This window comes from Aspergillus alliaceus (assembly GCF_009176365.1).
Source record: "Aspergillus alliaceus strain CBS 536.65 unplaced genomic scaffold BDW43scaffold_122, whole genome shotgun sequence".
NCBI lineage: Eukaryota > Fungi > Ascomycota > Eurotiomycetes > Eurotiales > Aspergillaceae > Aspergillus > Aspergillus alliaceus.
In genome coordinates this window covers 8167-22130 of record NW_022474805.1, presented here as the reverse complement: position 1 = coordinate 22130, position 13964 = coordinate 8167, and the positions used below count along the sequence as shown (strand labels likewise).

Genomic DNA, 13964 nt, shown 5'->3' with positions numbered 1-13964 from the left:
TTATTTAACTAGTTACTAAACTTCTAGAATTTACTTTATTAATAGATACTATAGTATTATTAAGTTAATATAAGATGACTTATATAGACTAGTAATTAATATATTATATCTAGATATTTAGATAAGAGCTTTATAGATATTAGCTATCTTATATTATAATATTACTATATTTAAGTAATAAATCTAAGATAATTCTAAGTATAATTCTTATTTAGAATCTAATAGTATAATCTAATCTAAGATCTAATAATATATAATAATTTTCTGTAAATAATTTAAGTCTAAAAAACCAGACTTATTAAGTATATATACTTAATAATTAAGAAAGTATAAATAAGTCAATTACTAACTTAATATTAAAGATATATCCTAAATAATAATCTAGATTAATTATAAAGAACTAAGTATATAAATAAGTATCCTTATACATTTATCCTTGGGATATAGTGGTAGCTGGATTGGTATACCAGTAATATATATATGATATACAGTATACTGATTTGTATATTATTTAATAATCAGTTGTATACCATTTGGCGCGTCACGTGATGTCTGCTGTCAGGTCTGACATAAGTAGCATGGTGGGTGTTTCTTGACTTTGGTGTCACCTCAGCCTATCATTCTGCCTTGGTTCTCCGCCTCTGATAAGGGCGCTAGACAAGGGTCTGTAACAAATAGGTAAATATTAAATAAAATCTATAGAATAAATTAACTAAATAGATATAACTATAGAATAATAAAATAAGATTAACTAAACTGCTTTAATCTGATTAATCTAAATTAATATAAATTAATCTAGTCTATAGAATAGGCCTATTTATATTAAATAGATATAGACCTTAGGTCTACAACATATAATAAAAATAGCATCTCAAGTATAAGATAGAAATGTATAGAAATACATAGATCATACATAGAATGATCAAGATTGCATGATATATCATCACATGATGTTGGATCACATGATCTCCAGTTCAACATTAACTAATTTAAATTATTAAAAATAAAGAAAATAAGGCTCTAATTATAGACTACAGACTATATAATTATACTTATGCTAGGTGCTTAGATTACTAATAAGCTTCTAAGTATATTACTATGGAATAATATAACTTAATCTACTAGAAATAAATTATTAAAAATCAAGATTATAAAGTTACTATAGAAATATATAAATTAGTAAGATATAGTAAAGATAAGCTAAAATCAGTATAGCTAAAAGATAAGTAGACTAATTAAATTACTAAAGCTTAATAAAAATACTCAACTAAAGTTATAATAAAATAATTTAAATCTAAATTATTTAATTCTATCTCTACTACTATATTATTACTGAAATTATATTAGGTTAAGTTCATCTATATATACTGTTTAAAAGAACTATTAAAAATAGAACTATATATATTTACTAAATAAGTCTCTTTATAGTTTAAAATGATTAAATATATCATAGAATAGTATTTTTAATAATATTCTAATAGTCTTAAAACTAAACTAATTAATTAAAAATCTATATCTCTCTCTATACTAATCCTAATTAAGACATACTTCTTGTTGGGTGGTTCTGATTATGGTCTGGAATGATTCCTTTCTTCAAGCTGCAGGAGCGGGATGTTGCTAAGTTCTACATACAAAGCGGTGAAAGGGGCGGTACAGCAAGGCAGGCAGAAAGGAACGGGAGCGATAGCGAACGGAATGCAACAGTTTGGGGGTACAATAAAAGTCAACGTCCTTGTTAATATAGTAGTATAAGAGAAAAGTAGAGCTATTAGCGATTATCGCGGTTATAATTATCAATGAGATTCTTATAACCTTCCATTAATGCTTCACGCTGTATTCAGGTATCATCCTCAGGTCCATAACTGAGCTAGCGAACCAAATATTCAGTGTATTTAGTTCTATTGCAGCCTAATCAGACAGTATGCTGATTGATAAGCTTCTTAACTTCCTAACAGTCAGTATCAGTAGGGAATTGATCATTAATGGTTGCAGGAGGTTGATGAAGTTCACGCCTAAAGGGATCGGCAGTTGGTGTGGGTTTAAGTTAAGCTACTGAGACAATGTCGTGTATATGCTAATTGCTCGGTAGTTCTAATTGGTATGCCAGGCGATCTATTCATTCAATGACTTTAAAAGGTCCTGCATATTGACCTTGGAACTTGACAGGATAACCTTGACAAGTAGTCGGGATAGTATAACCGCGGTATAGTTGAAGGTAAATATAGTTATTGATATTGAACTTGATAGGTTAGTAATATCTATTATAGATATACTTTATCTGGACAGTAGTGAATTTTATTATCTCTTTAGTATTAAACCTAAGAGTAAAGTCCTGCTTGCTAATAAGATAATGAACTAGACTCTATAGCTGCCTTATATTGATACTGAAAAGCAGCTTATAAGAAGTCTGCTTAGTAGAGATATTAGGTAAGCTATTGATTGTTAATATGATAGAAGATATATAGCTTAACTATTCAACATTTTGGGATAATAATAATAAGAAGATAGTAAGATATTAAATCATAATCTTAACAGTTTAATTAATATATTCTGTTTGTCTGTTAGTTTAAGAATAGTAGGCAGTTAAGTAGTGTTATTTGGTGTTTAGCTTTCTGAATAGATCTTGTCAGAAGCCGGACATAAAATGTGAATCTTTATTAAAGATAAATTATACTGGGATACCCTAGTTATAAGCTTAAAAATACTTAATAAATTATTCTTTCTATTTAGATAAAGACTAGTCAGTATAACTGGGAATTAGCCTAATATATTTAGTAAACTTGTTAACAATGACCAATAGCTGGTCATATTCCTGATTGGCAGGTAGAGTAACTATAAAGTCCAGGATAATAGTGTGGAACAGGACTGGTAGTACAATAATTAAATATAGACTGCTATAAGACAGGTATTAATATATATTATTATAGAGATAGATAGGACAGTGCTTAATATACTTAGTAAGATTCTTGCAGATCTAGAATATAGTAAGATCTTGCAGTATATCTATATACTTAGCAAGACCTTGATAGTTCTGATTATTATAGATTATCTAGAATAAGAATTAGACTATAGAGTGAGGAATGTATAACTATAGTTCTTTAATAATATTATTATTGTAGACTTGATGCTTGATCATGTATAATAGTCTATTATTCTTAAAATAAGGAATTAAGTATCTATTAGTTAGTAAGTAAACAGGTTAAGGAACAGTTTAATCAGATCTATAATCAGTAGAGATAGACCTATCAGGTACAGGTCCAGTAAATATCAGGAAATTAGATTATAAAATATCAAGAATTTACTATATATATATATTATTCTTATAGCTATTATAAACTTGCTGTTTAAATTTATCTAATAACTTAATAGTAGAACCAGCAAAAGTATAGCTAGTAATTATAAGCTTATTAAGATCTAATTTATAGACTTTAAATATCTTTATTCTTATTAAGCTAATAGAGAGACAGGATAGTGTATCTATAACAGTATTAGATAAGTCCAGCTTATAAAATATCTTTAGTTAATATTATTAAATATATTATGAAGCTCAGATTAACTAAAGATTAAGCTATTTAAGTATAACTATATTTAACAAGCTCTATTAAGTAATGGTAACAGTTACTGAATAACTAATATATATAATAATAGGGAGCTTAAAAGCATATATTAGATAGTATATCTTATGCAGTACCTATATAAAACAAGATACTTTAAGTTCTATTAGCCAGTAATTCTTCTCTGCCAAGATTAGCAGTTAGCTTAGGAATAGAACAGGTCTAATTACAATTCAAGAAAATAGTTTAGTCAGGTCTATATATTATTAATAATCAGCTAGATAGAATATAATAGTACTATGTCTATACTTTAATATATTAAGATTAATATATAGCTGGATATCAGGATTAAAATGGGCAAGAAACTTAGGACTAGTAAACTTAAACTAAAGCTTATTAAATACTTTAAGTTCTTTAGCAGTTGGTTTTAGAATAGATATAGTCTCTGACTAATAACAGTGTGGTTAACCAGACTTAGGACTATCTTTCAGTAGCAATATTTTATATTCCTGGAGTGTTTTAACTTTCTATATATATTGCTTAATATAGTGGCGGAAGTATCCAATAAGTTCTAAATAGATTTCCAGATCCTTTAGTATCTGTAGAAAAATAAGATTATATACAGCTTCAATCTTTTTCTCTAGTATTAATAAGCCTAAGGTATTAACTTATTATCTAAGTAGTTAGACTGATAGAAAATCAAGAAATATTTTAGATACTTTAAGACAGATATTTAAAGACTTAAGTTTCTGAAATACCAGTTCAAGATAGTATAGATGCTTATTAAGGGTATATAAGATAATAATTATATTATCTATATATATATAACAAAACTGTTTGAAATTTTTGAGATATATATCTATCTAACATTATATATAAGAAACTGAGTTAATAAAATCTATAATAGTGATTTAAATACTTTCTGTTTACAGTAGCTAATAATAGCAAGCCAGTTATAGTACTCTAGCTTAATAGGCTATTGATAAAAGAACTTGTAGGTATCTATAACTAATATAAATTAATAGTCTTATATTATATTCACTATATTCTCCTGTATAAATATAGAATATAAATCTAGTATAACCTCTTTATTAGTGTCTTTTAGATCAATAATAACTTGTCCCTTTTCTTTACTATTGACATACCTCTATATAATAAAGACTGGATAAGCTGAAGAAGTATATCTAAAAGCTTAACTAAGCTTACCTTAATATTTTAAGGGATTAAAAGTATAATTAATATATACTTAGTCTTTAGGTCTAATATAATAAATCTTTAGTTTAGAAAGCTATAATTTCCAGCCTTTCTTTAATAGGACTTCTAACTATTGATTAAAAGATATATTTACAGTATCTATATAATCTTTAGTGCCCTATATATTAAATTAATTAAGGAGCTCTATAAACTTGGTAACTATAGTAAGATTAATGCTATAGACAGTAATACTGTTAGACAGTATAGTATTATTATCAGATATTTAACCTAATAGATTCAGAGCACTGCTCTTATTTAATAAAATTGCTGAGTCTTTATCTAGTGAAACCATTGAGTCTTTACCTGGTAAAACCATACCAGTAAAGGAACTGGATTAGCTACTAGATTGAGATCAGGTTCCAGTGTGCTTGATAGTGGCTTTCATTGCTCTGGCAAACTCTTGTTCAACATAACAATAATAGAAGTATAATGGTTGATACTGATACCGGACCAGATACCTGTGATAACGCTCAGCACAATTATGAGGCTGGAATCAGGATTAATAAGAATAGGAACTGTATGGCAATATAGGCAGTTTAAGATTATTGAGTATAGATTAAGCTAATTCAGTAGCTTACTTCTTAACCTGGTAAGCTGTTATAAAATTAGTATTAGCCAGGTATCCAATATAAGTATAATAGCTAATAGTGACAGGTTAACTAGATTTATTAATAGTCTTAATAAATAAGAAGTCTGAATTAACTAGATAAGTATAGATAGTAAGCCCTAAGTAATCAGAAGATTTAAAGACAAGATTATAGTTAGGTAACTTAGCTCTAATTCTTATAGATAGATAACTCTTGGAGTGTCCAGATATAATTATCTAATAACTGGTATATATAGATATTGATTAGAGATAATTAGGCTTCAGTTAGACTATAATAGAGAAGTATAGATTCTAACAGATATATATAGTACTAATATAATTATTAAAGTTAAGAATAAATCCTTCTTAGCTAAGGATATCTATACTAATTAGTAAATTAGTATAGAGATTATTAACTAGATAAATATAAATTCTAATCTTAATAAAAGTATTATTATTATCTAGATAACCAGGAATATATATATTAAATAATATATATTTAGATATAGTATAGCAAGAACTAATATTACTAACAGTAATTAGATTATTATTGCTAATATCAGAATCAGGGATCTATCTAGCAAACTCAGTATTAATAATAGTTAATAAGTAACTGGTATCAAGACAGACTTCTTGATACTTCTTAGTAGTATTAAGTCTAATATAAGTAATAGTATAATACCATAATTTAAGGCCTTACTTAATTAGTAAATTATTATTTAGGCTATGATCTGACTTGATAATTTAGGTATATAAAGTGATAACAGTAGGAATAACTAAAGACAGGTTACTACTATTCTTTAGATAGGTAGGCAGATACTTATAGAGACTATTATTAGATATAAACTTCTTGCTATACTGGCAATAGATAAAGATAATTAAGTTATCAGTAACTAAATCAGCATAAGCTAAATAGACTTTATAGTTATTATCTTAACTATCTATATTATTATAGTCAATCGGGTTTTCCTAGATATAGTATAATAGATCATCAGGTTTATAGTACTCATCAAATAATTAAGAATCTGGATTATCAGGCTCTTACAGGGACTGCTGGATATCAGTTCCAGGTTTAATATTAGGCTTGCTATCCAATTAAGAAGGACCAGATTTAGAGGCCTCAGCAGTATAAGCTAGATTCTATAGAGATTATTAAGATTAAGATTAATAAGATATTTATAGATAATTTAACTGTACTTATAGCTGGTTTTATTATTAATATCCTTAAGTATTCCATGTCCCTGGATATGGATTACTGTAGTTGGCGGGTTTATCAGTTAGCAGTAATTGACCAGGTCTTGGGACTTGTACTTAGTTATTCTGGTTACTATTATTATTCAGCGCTTGCCTTTGTGGATTGACTTGGCATTGATTCAGCCATATAGATTAGTATTGATAGTATGGTTATTAACTATACCAATACTAATTAGGGTATTGGTTGGGATACTTATTGGTAGGGAACAGTTAATAATACTGGTTAGGTCTGTACTAGTTAGTATAGGATCTATTAGAATAGTAACCGGGAACTTGGGCTCTTTAGAAATTAGGTTAATATGATTTACTATAATACTGATTGTTTTACTTTTGATTGGCACAGGACTGATAGGATAGTACCAGGTTCTGCTATATGTATTCCTAATATTTCAGTTGTTAAAGGAATAGTATTATAGTAGTGTTAGATTATGATTAGAAAATATACTGCTGTAATTGGAAGTCTAATTAATTCTAAATCATGTTTATTTAATTAAACAGGTCATATATTTCTGTATTACAGATATAACAGATAACTTTCTCAGCAAATGTCTAAGGCATATAACTAGCTAAGATATTATTATATCTAAATAATATAGTATTCAGCTTATTAAAAACTACTGCAGGATTGGGTTTAAATCTTTTGACAAGCTGGTCTAACCAGTCTTCAGCTATTAAAGATTAATAAAGATATCTCTTTTCTATTTTACTAAGCTAAGAGATAAATTAATTAAGGGCAGTACTATATAGATAATCCTAAATATTTAATTAAATAGCTTTCTTATCTTAGTACTGAATAATATTATATATATAGTTAGCAAAGACATTAATATTCTTATAGTATACTTAGTTATTTAATTACTTAACAGTGATATTGTCTTTTAAATTAGGCCAGAAGTAGCTAATTTCCTTAATCTTTAAGGAGCTATTTGCAGTATTATTACTAGAAGACTCTAGAGATTCTGGTAGTTCTTATAATCCTGGTTAAGAAGTAGCTTAGCTTTAATCTTTAAGCTAATCTAACTATTACTTAAGTTATTCTACTATATTTATTAATAGATTAAGGGTCTCTTATAAATTTTGATTGATTAATATATTTAATAGATTCTGAGTATAATAACTTGATAACCCAGGGTTAGCTATAGTATCAGTAGTAGTAGGATTATCTATATAAGGTAAATTATTGCTAAATAGATTCTTTATAATAGAACTAAATAACTTGATTCTCTTATAGCTCCTTGAGGTCCTTCGTGCTGTAGAGGGATTCTCAGTAAATAATAGATCCACTAATAATAGTGTGCTTGCTACAGACTGAGATCATGATAGTATTTGGGCTCAGGATTGCGATTAAGTTCTGGCTAATCACTTGATAGGTTATGCTGTATCGTTACGGATTATCAATCACTCGCGATATTCAGGTAAGTCTATTATAGTAAGTATCTTAGTAAGGTTAATAAATTTAGCAATCACTTGATTTAACAAATTATAATTAAGTAACCAGTCAGGAGAATAGATATAGTAAAAGATAGAATAAGAAGATAACTAGTTCTCTTAGTAGAATTCTATAAGTAGGGAGGTCTGTTTATTAAGTAGATCAATAGATATTTAATAAGTCTCTCTAAACTTTAATATCTGATAGCCTAGCTCAATGATATATTGGCTCAGTCTAGATATTAAGGTAGAAGCAGAACAGGGATATTAGCTAATAGAATAATAAGATTAATAATAACTTTTGATAATCAGATATGATAACAATAGATATAGGACTAAGAGAATAGAAAGAATGATAGTTAATTAGTAAAGATAGAGATATATAGGTAAGTACTGTACTTAGGTGAATCTGGAGGTTTATAGGTCCTGTAATCTGTAATGTAATTGGGTGATAGGTGATCTGACTATAAGGTGTGTGGAGGCCCCATACAGGCCAGTACAGCGCAGCTTCAGGACTGCTGATTTTTATCAAGCTTTTATCAGGAATATAATAAATGACCCTTGAGGTAATCCTCAGGAAAGAAATAAAGACATGCTACTAATTATTGGGTGGTTCTGATTATGGTCTGGAATGATTCCTTTCTTCAAGCTGCAGGAGCGGGATGTTGCTAAGTTCTACATACAAAGCGGTGAAAGGGGCGGTACAGCAAGGCAGGCAGAAAGGAACGGGAGCGATAGCGAACGGAACGCAACACTTCTAATTATTTATATAGATAATACTATTATAGTAGTATCTATAGATTAGATTATTAATAATCTTTTTATTAAATTTGAAAAGATATTTATAAAGATACTAAATAAATTTAATTAATTTTAGACCTGTTAGGCCCGCGGGTTGGGCCGGGTTTTTGAGGTTGTTCAACCCAGCCCGTTGGGTTTGGGCCGGGTTAAAGATGATATACAAACCACCCACAGGTCAAGATATATATTATAATATATATGGACCACCTGCAGAGACCCATAACTGTAGATACTTTTCTACTATAGTAATGATTTATATTATTTATATAATATAATCTTATAATACAGTAATTTATTTATATTACTATAGGTAAATAATATATTTACAGTATTTTTTGTCTTGGTAACCCACAGGCTAACCCGTTGACCCGTGGGCCACCCAGGGAAGAAACCCGGCCCATGCCGGGTTATTGCATTGATCAACCCAGCCCATTTCTTGCCGGGTTGGGCCGGGTTGGGCCGGGTTTCGTGGGCTGGGCCTAACAAGTCTACTTTGTAGTATCAAAATCCTAGAACCAGAAGTCTTATAGATTACTTAAAGCTGGCTGATAAATAAGCTCTGGTAATAGAGCTGTTCCATCCGTATCAATATAAGTAATAATAGTAACCTATTCATAATTACTATCTTGTAGGCGCTGCTTTATCCTATCCTGCTCATAGCGGCGCCTGGAAAAGATTCTTTTACCCTTAGATAGTACTCCAATAAGAAATCCTTTTTTATCTATATTATATATATTTTGCTGTATTTCATATTCCTTGATCTTTCTGGCGAGTAACTCAAAATATAGAGTATACTTGAATACAGAATCAGCCCTTTTATATATAGAATCAATTATAGTGGTATAGCAAGAGATCAGCTTATTTTAATACTTCTTTAGAAAATAGCTTGGCCAGTGCTTTATAGACTTTATTCCTGAGATCTCTTTCACAAAATTCTGAAGTATCTTAGAGATAGGATACAGGCCTCTCTCAGAGAGTTTATTAATATAACTTATAAGAGTTTTGGCTTGCTGGCTGTTAAGTAATCACTGGTTTTTATATTGGTTCTCTTTTGAATATAGAACACCCAGGTAATATCTTGAGAGAGTTATATAATTAACTCCAATTCTTTTCACCACTTCTGCATATTTAAATGATTATCCTGGATCTAGGGATTCTAAAAAAGCAAGCGCCTCATCAATTGAACCCATATTGACAGAGTTGTGATAGTTTGAAGTTGAAGTCAAAAAGTCGGTGTATATAGAAATCCGTGCAGGTGGGGACGTGCGTCAGGTGATCAAGTACGGTACGGGTTGGGTACGGGTCAACTTGATATTGGACCCGAACCCGACCCGTGGCGAGGCCTATGATGAATTGTAGTAGAAGAAGTAATCTAATTGCCAGATTACTTATACAGAGGGCCTTTTAGTCCAGGAAGACCGCGAACTCATACAGTGTGAGAATGAGGTTCATAAAGCTCAAGGTAGTGTCTATACTACTACTATATCCTATACAAATTAACGGTCTGTACGGGCGCCACCACACTGCAGTGATTGCAATATTCTAGGCCATAAAAGGATCCATTTTCCTAATTGTTTTAGTAATTATTTATAATACAATGCATTTTTTGGTGTTGAATCATGGTATATTTATTGGCGATCCTAACTGGAGGCATGGCTTGATCTGTGATAATATTCTAACAGTACTTAGCTATCTATGACTGAGCATTGTATGAGGATTTGCTAGTATGGTAAGGAATATAGCAGAAGCCCATTCCCTAACTCAAAAGGGTGATTCTCTTTCCCTATCCGCTAGAAAGAAGAAGTAAAGTTTTGCCAAGAAACGGAATTAATTACAGTACTCCGTGCGTATTTTCTTTGTTTATATCTGCATCAGGGCCATGACATTGTGACATTGTGACGCCATCTCTCTCAGCCTATATACAAGTCTCTCTACAATGCTGCAGTGAATACTTCAACCCTCCTGTCTTAAAACACATAAACTTGCGTTATAGGCATACGATGTCAGTGGTCAATGAGTAAGTTAAAAAGGAATATATATATATTGTCTGGAGGGCTATGCTGATGAATTGCAAGTCACATCTGCCGCTTAGATGCACAACTTGATCAAGTTAGGCAACAAATCAATGACTCAAACCTTGCTTCTCTAGATATTTCTAAGCATAAACATGATGTCGACGCCGCTACAAAACACATATCTGACTTAGAAAATGTCATCGGTTCTCTTTCTGTAACTTCCAAGTCCGAACCATTGCTCCCTCCTGAGCATATTGTGGGATTTATTTCGAAGCTCCCTTGCTCCCTGCTCGAACCACATGGACTTCTTCCTGATGGGTCCACTGACAGTGCACTAGAAGAACTTATGTGGCTGGCAGTCGCGAAGGCGACAGTGCAGACTTTAGGGGTAGTATTGAAATCTTTCCTCGGTCAGAGTCTGCTCCTCAGTGATGAAATTTTTTATTGGGACGCCATACTAGACTCGTATTGGTACACCTGTGCTTATACGCTACAAACATCACCTTTCCGGGTATGGCGCCGGTTGACCAAATCTCACCCAAACGTGACTGGAAGCGGCGCCAGAGCAAGACCTCCCTCGCCGGTCTCATCCAGATGGGCGCAAATTTACGAGGCCATACAGAGGTCCTTCAATACCAGAAACTTGCATGCTCTACAGGAAAACGTCGTTTCACCATTTATGGCAGCCAGGTTTGAGATAGGGCGGAACCGGGAAAAGCTAAAGACCTTAAAGGATCTCAATGCTGGTGGTATCGGGCTCCTTATGAAAGAATGCTTCCCTAATCCATCAAATCGCGATAGTTGTAACCGGACAGGTCCCATTTCTATAAGTAACCAGTTGCGTGGTACGGTCTATAGGAGTGTGGTCTTGATGGAGACATTCTTACAAAAGTTGCCAAGTGACAGTGATGCCTTTGACTTTGGGGGAAGCATACTTTCAGCTGCTAACGAGGGGGTTGCACGTCTCCAAACCGAATCTAACAACATGTGCGCACCCCCAGCACCCAGACTAGCTCTTAAGCGACTACAGGATATTTTGCTTAGACTTCTTCCCGCCCAGAAAACCCTTACATTTGCAACTCTGAAGAAGCATGGGCGTCCAGCACGTCTTGTGCGCTACTGGCTTCCACTGTCAGTAATGCTCTTAACTGCAAGCACCTCATTAAGCATTCTGACAAACCACCGCCATCAGCTTATTCAGTGGGTTTTCAATACTGGAGAAACTACAATTGAATTCTGGAACAATTGGGTTCTAGACCCAATCCAAAGGCTTATCGGAACCATAAGGCATAATGAAAAAAGTGAAATTGCTTTGATGAGCAAGAACAGCCTGGAAGCTGACCGGTCGAGCTTAGAGAGGATGGTAATCGACTTCATCCTTGATCGCGGCGAATCAAAGCCTGGACATTCTGTCCTTGATATCAATTCAATTGCAAATAAGGTTAGAGAAGGCGATCTGACACCGGTACTAAAGGCGTACGAGAAGGATTTAAGGACTCCTTTTGTCGGTACTGTACGGGGTGACCTTGTACGAGCCCTCTTGATCCAAATCCAGAAGACGAAGGTAGATGTTGAGATCGCAATCAGCGGTATTGATGCTTTGCTGAAGAGTCAAGAGCTTGTTTTTGGGTATGCGCGTTCTTTGGCATAATTTGGTAGGAAGGCTAACAGGCTGTAGTTTTGTTGGTCTTACACCAGGCATTCTGGTTTCCTACGCTACGCTTCGATGGTTTGGGGGCATTTTCGGCAATAGAAGGGGCCTAAGAGCAGGTAGGCAGCAAGATGAGTTGAGGCATGCACTACGGTATGTAGGACCAAATAGTGCAACGTGCAACGTGTTGACCTAGGGTAGGAATGCTCATCGTACTTTGATATCCTCTACCTCTACCATATCTGGCCTGCTCACATACAGAGACTATGGCCTTCTGATATGCGAGACTGAAGTCCTCCTCAATAAAGCAGGAACTGTTCTGAAGGGAGTAGATCTTCGCGCTTTTCGGGAAGATATCAGTGATCTTATCAATCAGAGAGTAGTTGATCGGCAGCTTGAGATATTCGGTAGAATGGGTTGGGTCTACTCGAAATGGATTCAGTGATGATATGATGCTGGGTATACAGTACTTTACCGGCTCTTGGTGGGATTGTGCCTACTCCCGTTAGCCAAACATCTGAGGTGGCGTGCTACTTTGAGTCAAGGGTGAATAGCAAAACTAAGAGCGATCTCTAGGTGTCGGCCGCTTCTATCTCTACTTTAATGGACTGGTATATATATATATATATATATATATAGACCATTTTCTGATTTAGTGGATATGTCCAAGGAGGATTGAGGTAAGCCATAAGCAAGTGATAATGAATTGGTATTCTGGCACTTACTGAGGGAAGCTTGAGGGTTGAATAAAGTATGGTGATATTGTATTAAATTAAGTCAACCGATGTGTTACAGGATGAATAAGCTGTTCCAACCTAAGCGTGCCTATTGAACAAGAAGAAATAGCTAATTGACAGGAATAACGTGCTGTACAAAATATTTATGTGGTAAAGGCTTGATAGCAATATCTTAGGCAGAGCCTCCCATAATATAAGGCTGTCTATAAGTCACTTCTATAATGTAATTATGCTTCTCTCTCTCCCCTTCTATATAGAGAATTAATATTAACAGTCATAGGAGATTAATACGGTTTATATCTAAAGAAATTAGCAGTTAGTATAGGTTTAAATTAAGTTATTAATATAATATTATATTTATATGTTGGTTTTTATAGATAATATAATGCAAATCAAAGATAATAGATTAAATTATATAAATGATAAATTATAGAGTAGAGTAAGAAAAAAAATATTCATAATAGATAAATTAAGGTAAGATAAAATAAGTGAATATTGTTGCGTTGTTGCGCGCGCAAGGCAGAAAGAGCGATAAGACTAGTGTGACAGAAAGACAAGACAAGCTACCCAGAAAGGGTAAGAAGAACCCTGAATCACATGATAGGGTATACAGGATAGTATACAGGAAGGACTACAGTATATAGTATAAAGTATATATCATGGTATAAGGATATACCATAGCAG

General features: G+C 32.5%; 1 protein-coding gene across 1 annotated transcript; it reads left to right on the top strand.

Moving 5' to 3' along the window:
* Nucleotides 1–10711: 10711 nt before the first annotated feature.
* Nucleotides 10712–13181, top strand: BDW43DRAFT_295530 (NCA2 family protein). The gene is made up of 5 exons (XM_032044069.1): nucleotides 10712–10894; nucleotides 10953–12521; nucleotides 12571–12696; nucleotides 12745–13065; nucleotides 13120–13181. The coding sequence occupies exons 1-4, from the start codon at nucleotides 10878–10880 to the stop codon at nucleotides 12986–12988; spliced, it is 1956 nt and encodes a 651-aa protein (XP_031893701.1). The 5' UTR covers nucleotides 10712–10877; the 3' UTR covers nucleotides 12989–13065; nucleotides 13120–13181.
* Nucleotides 13182–13964: the final 783 nt, after the last annotated feature.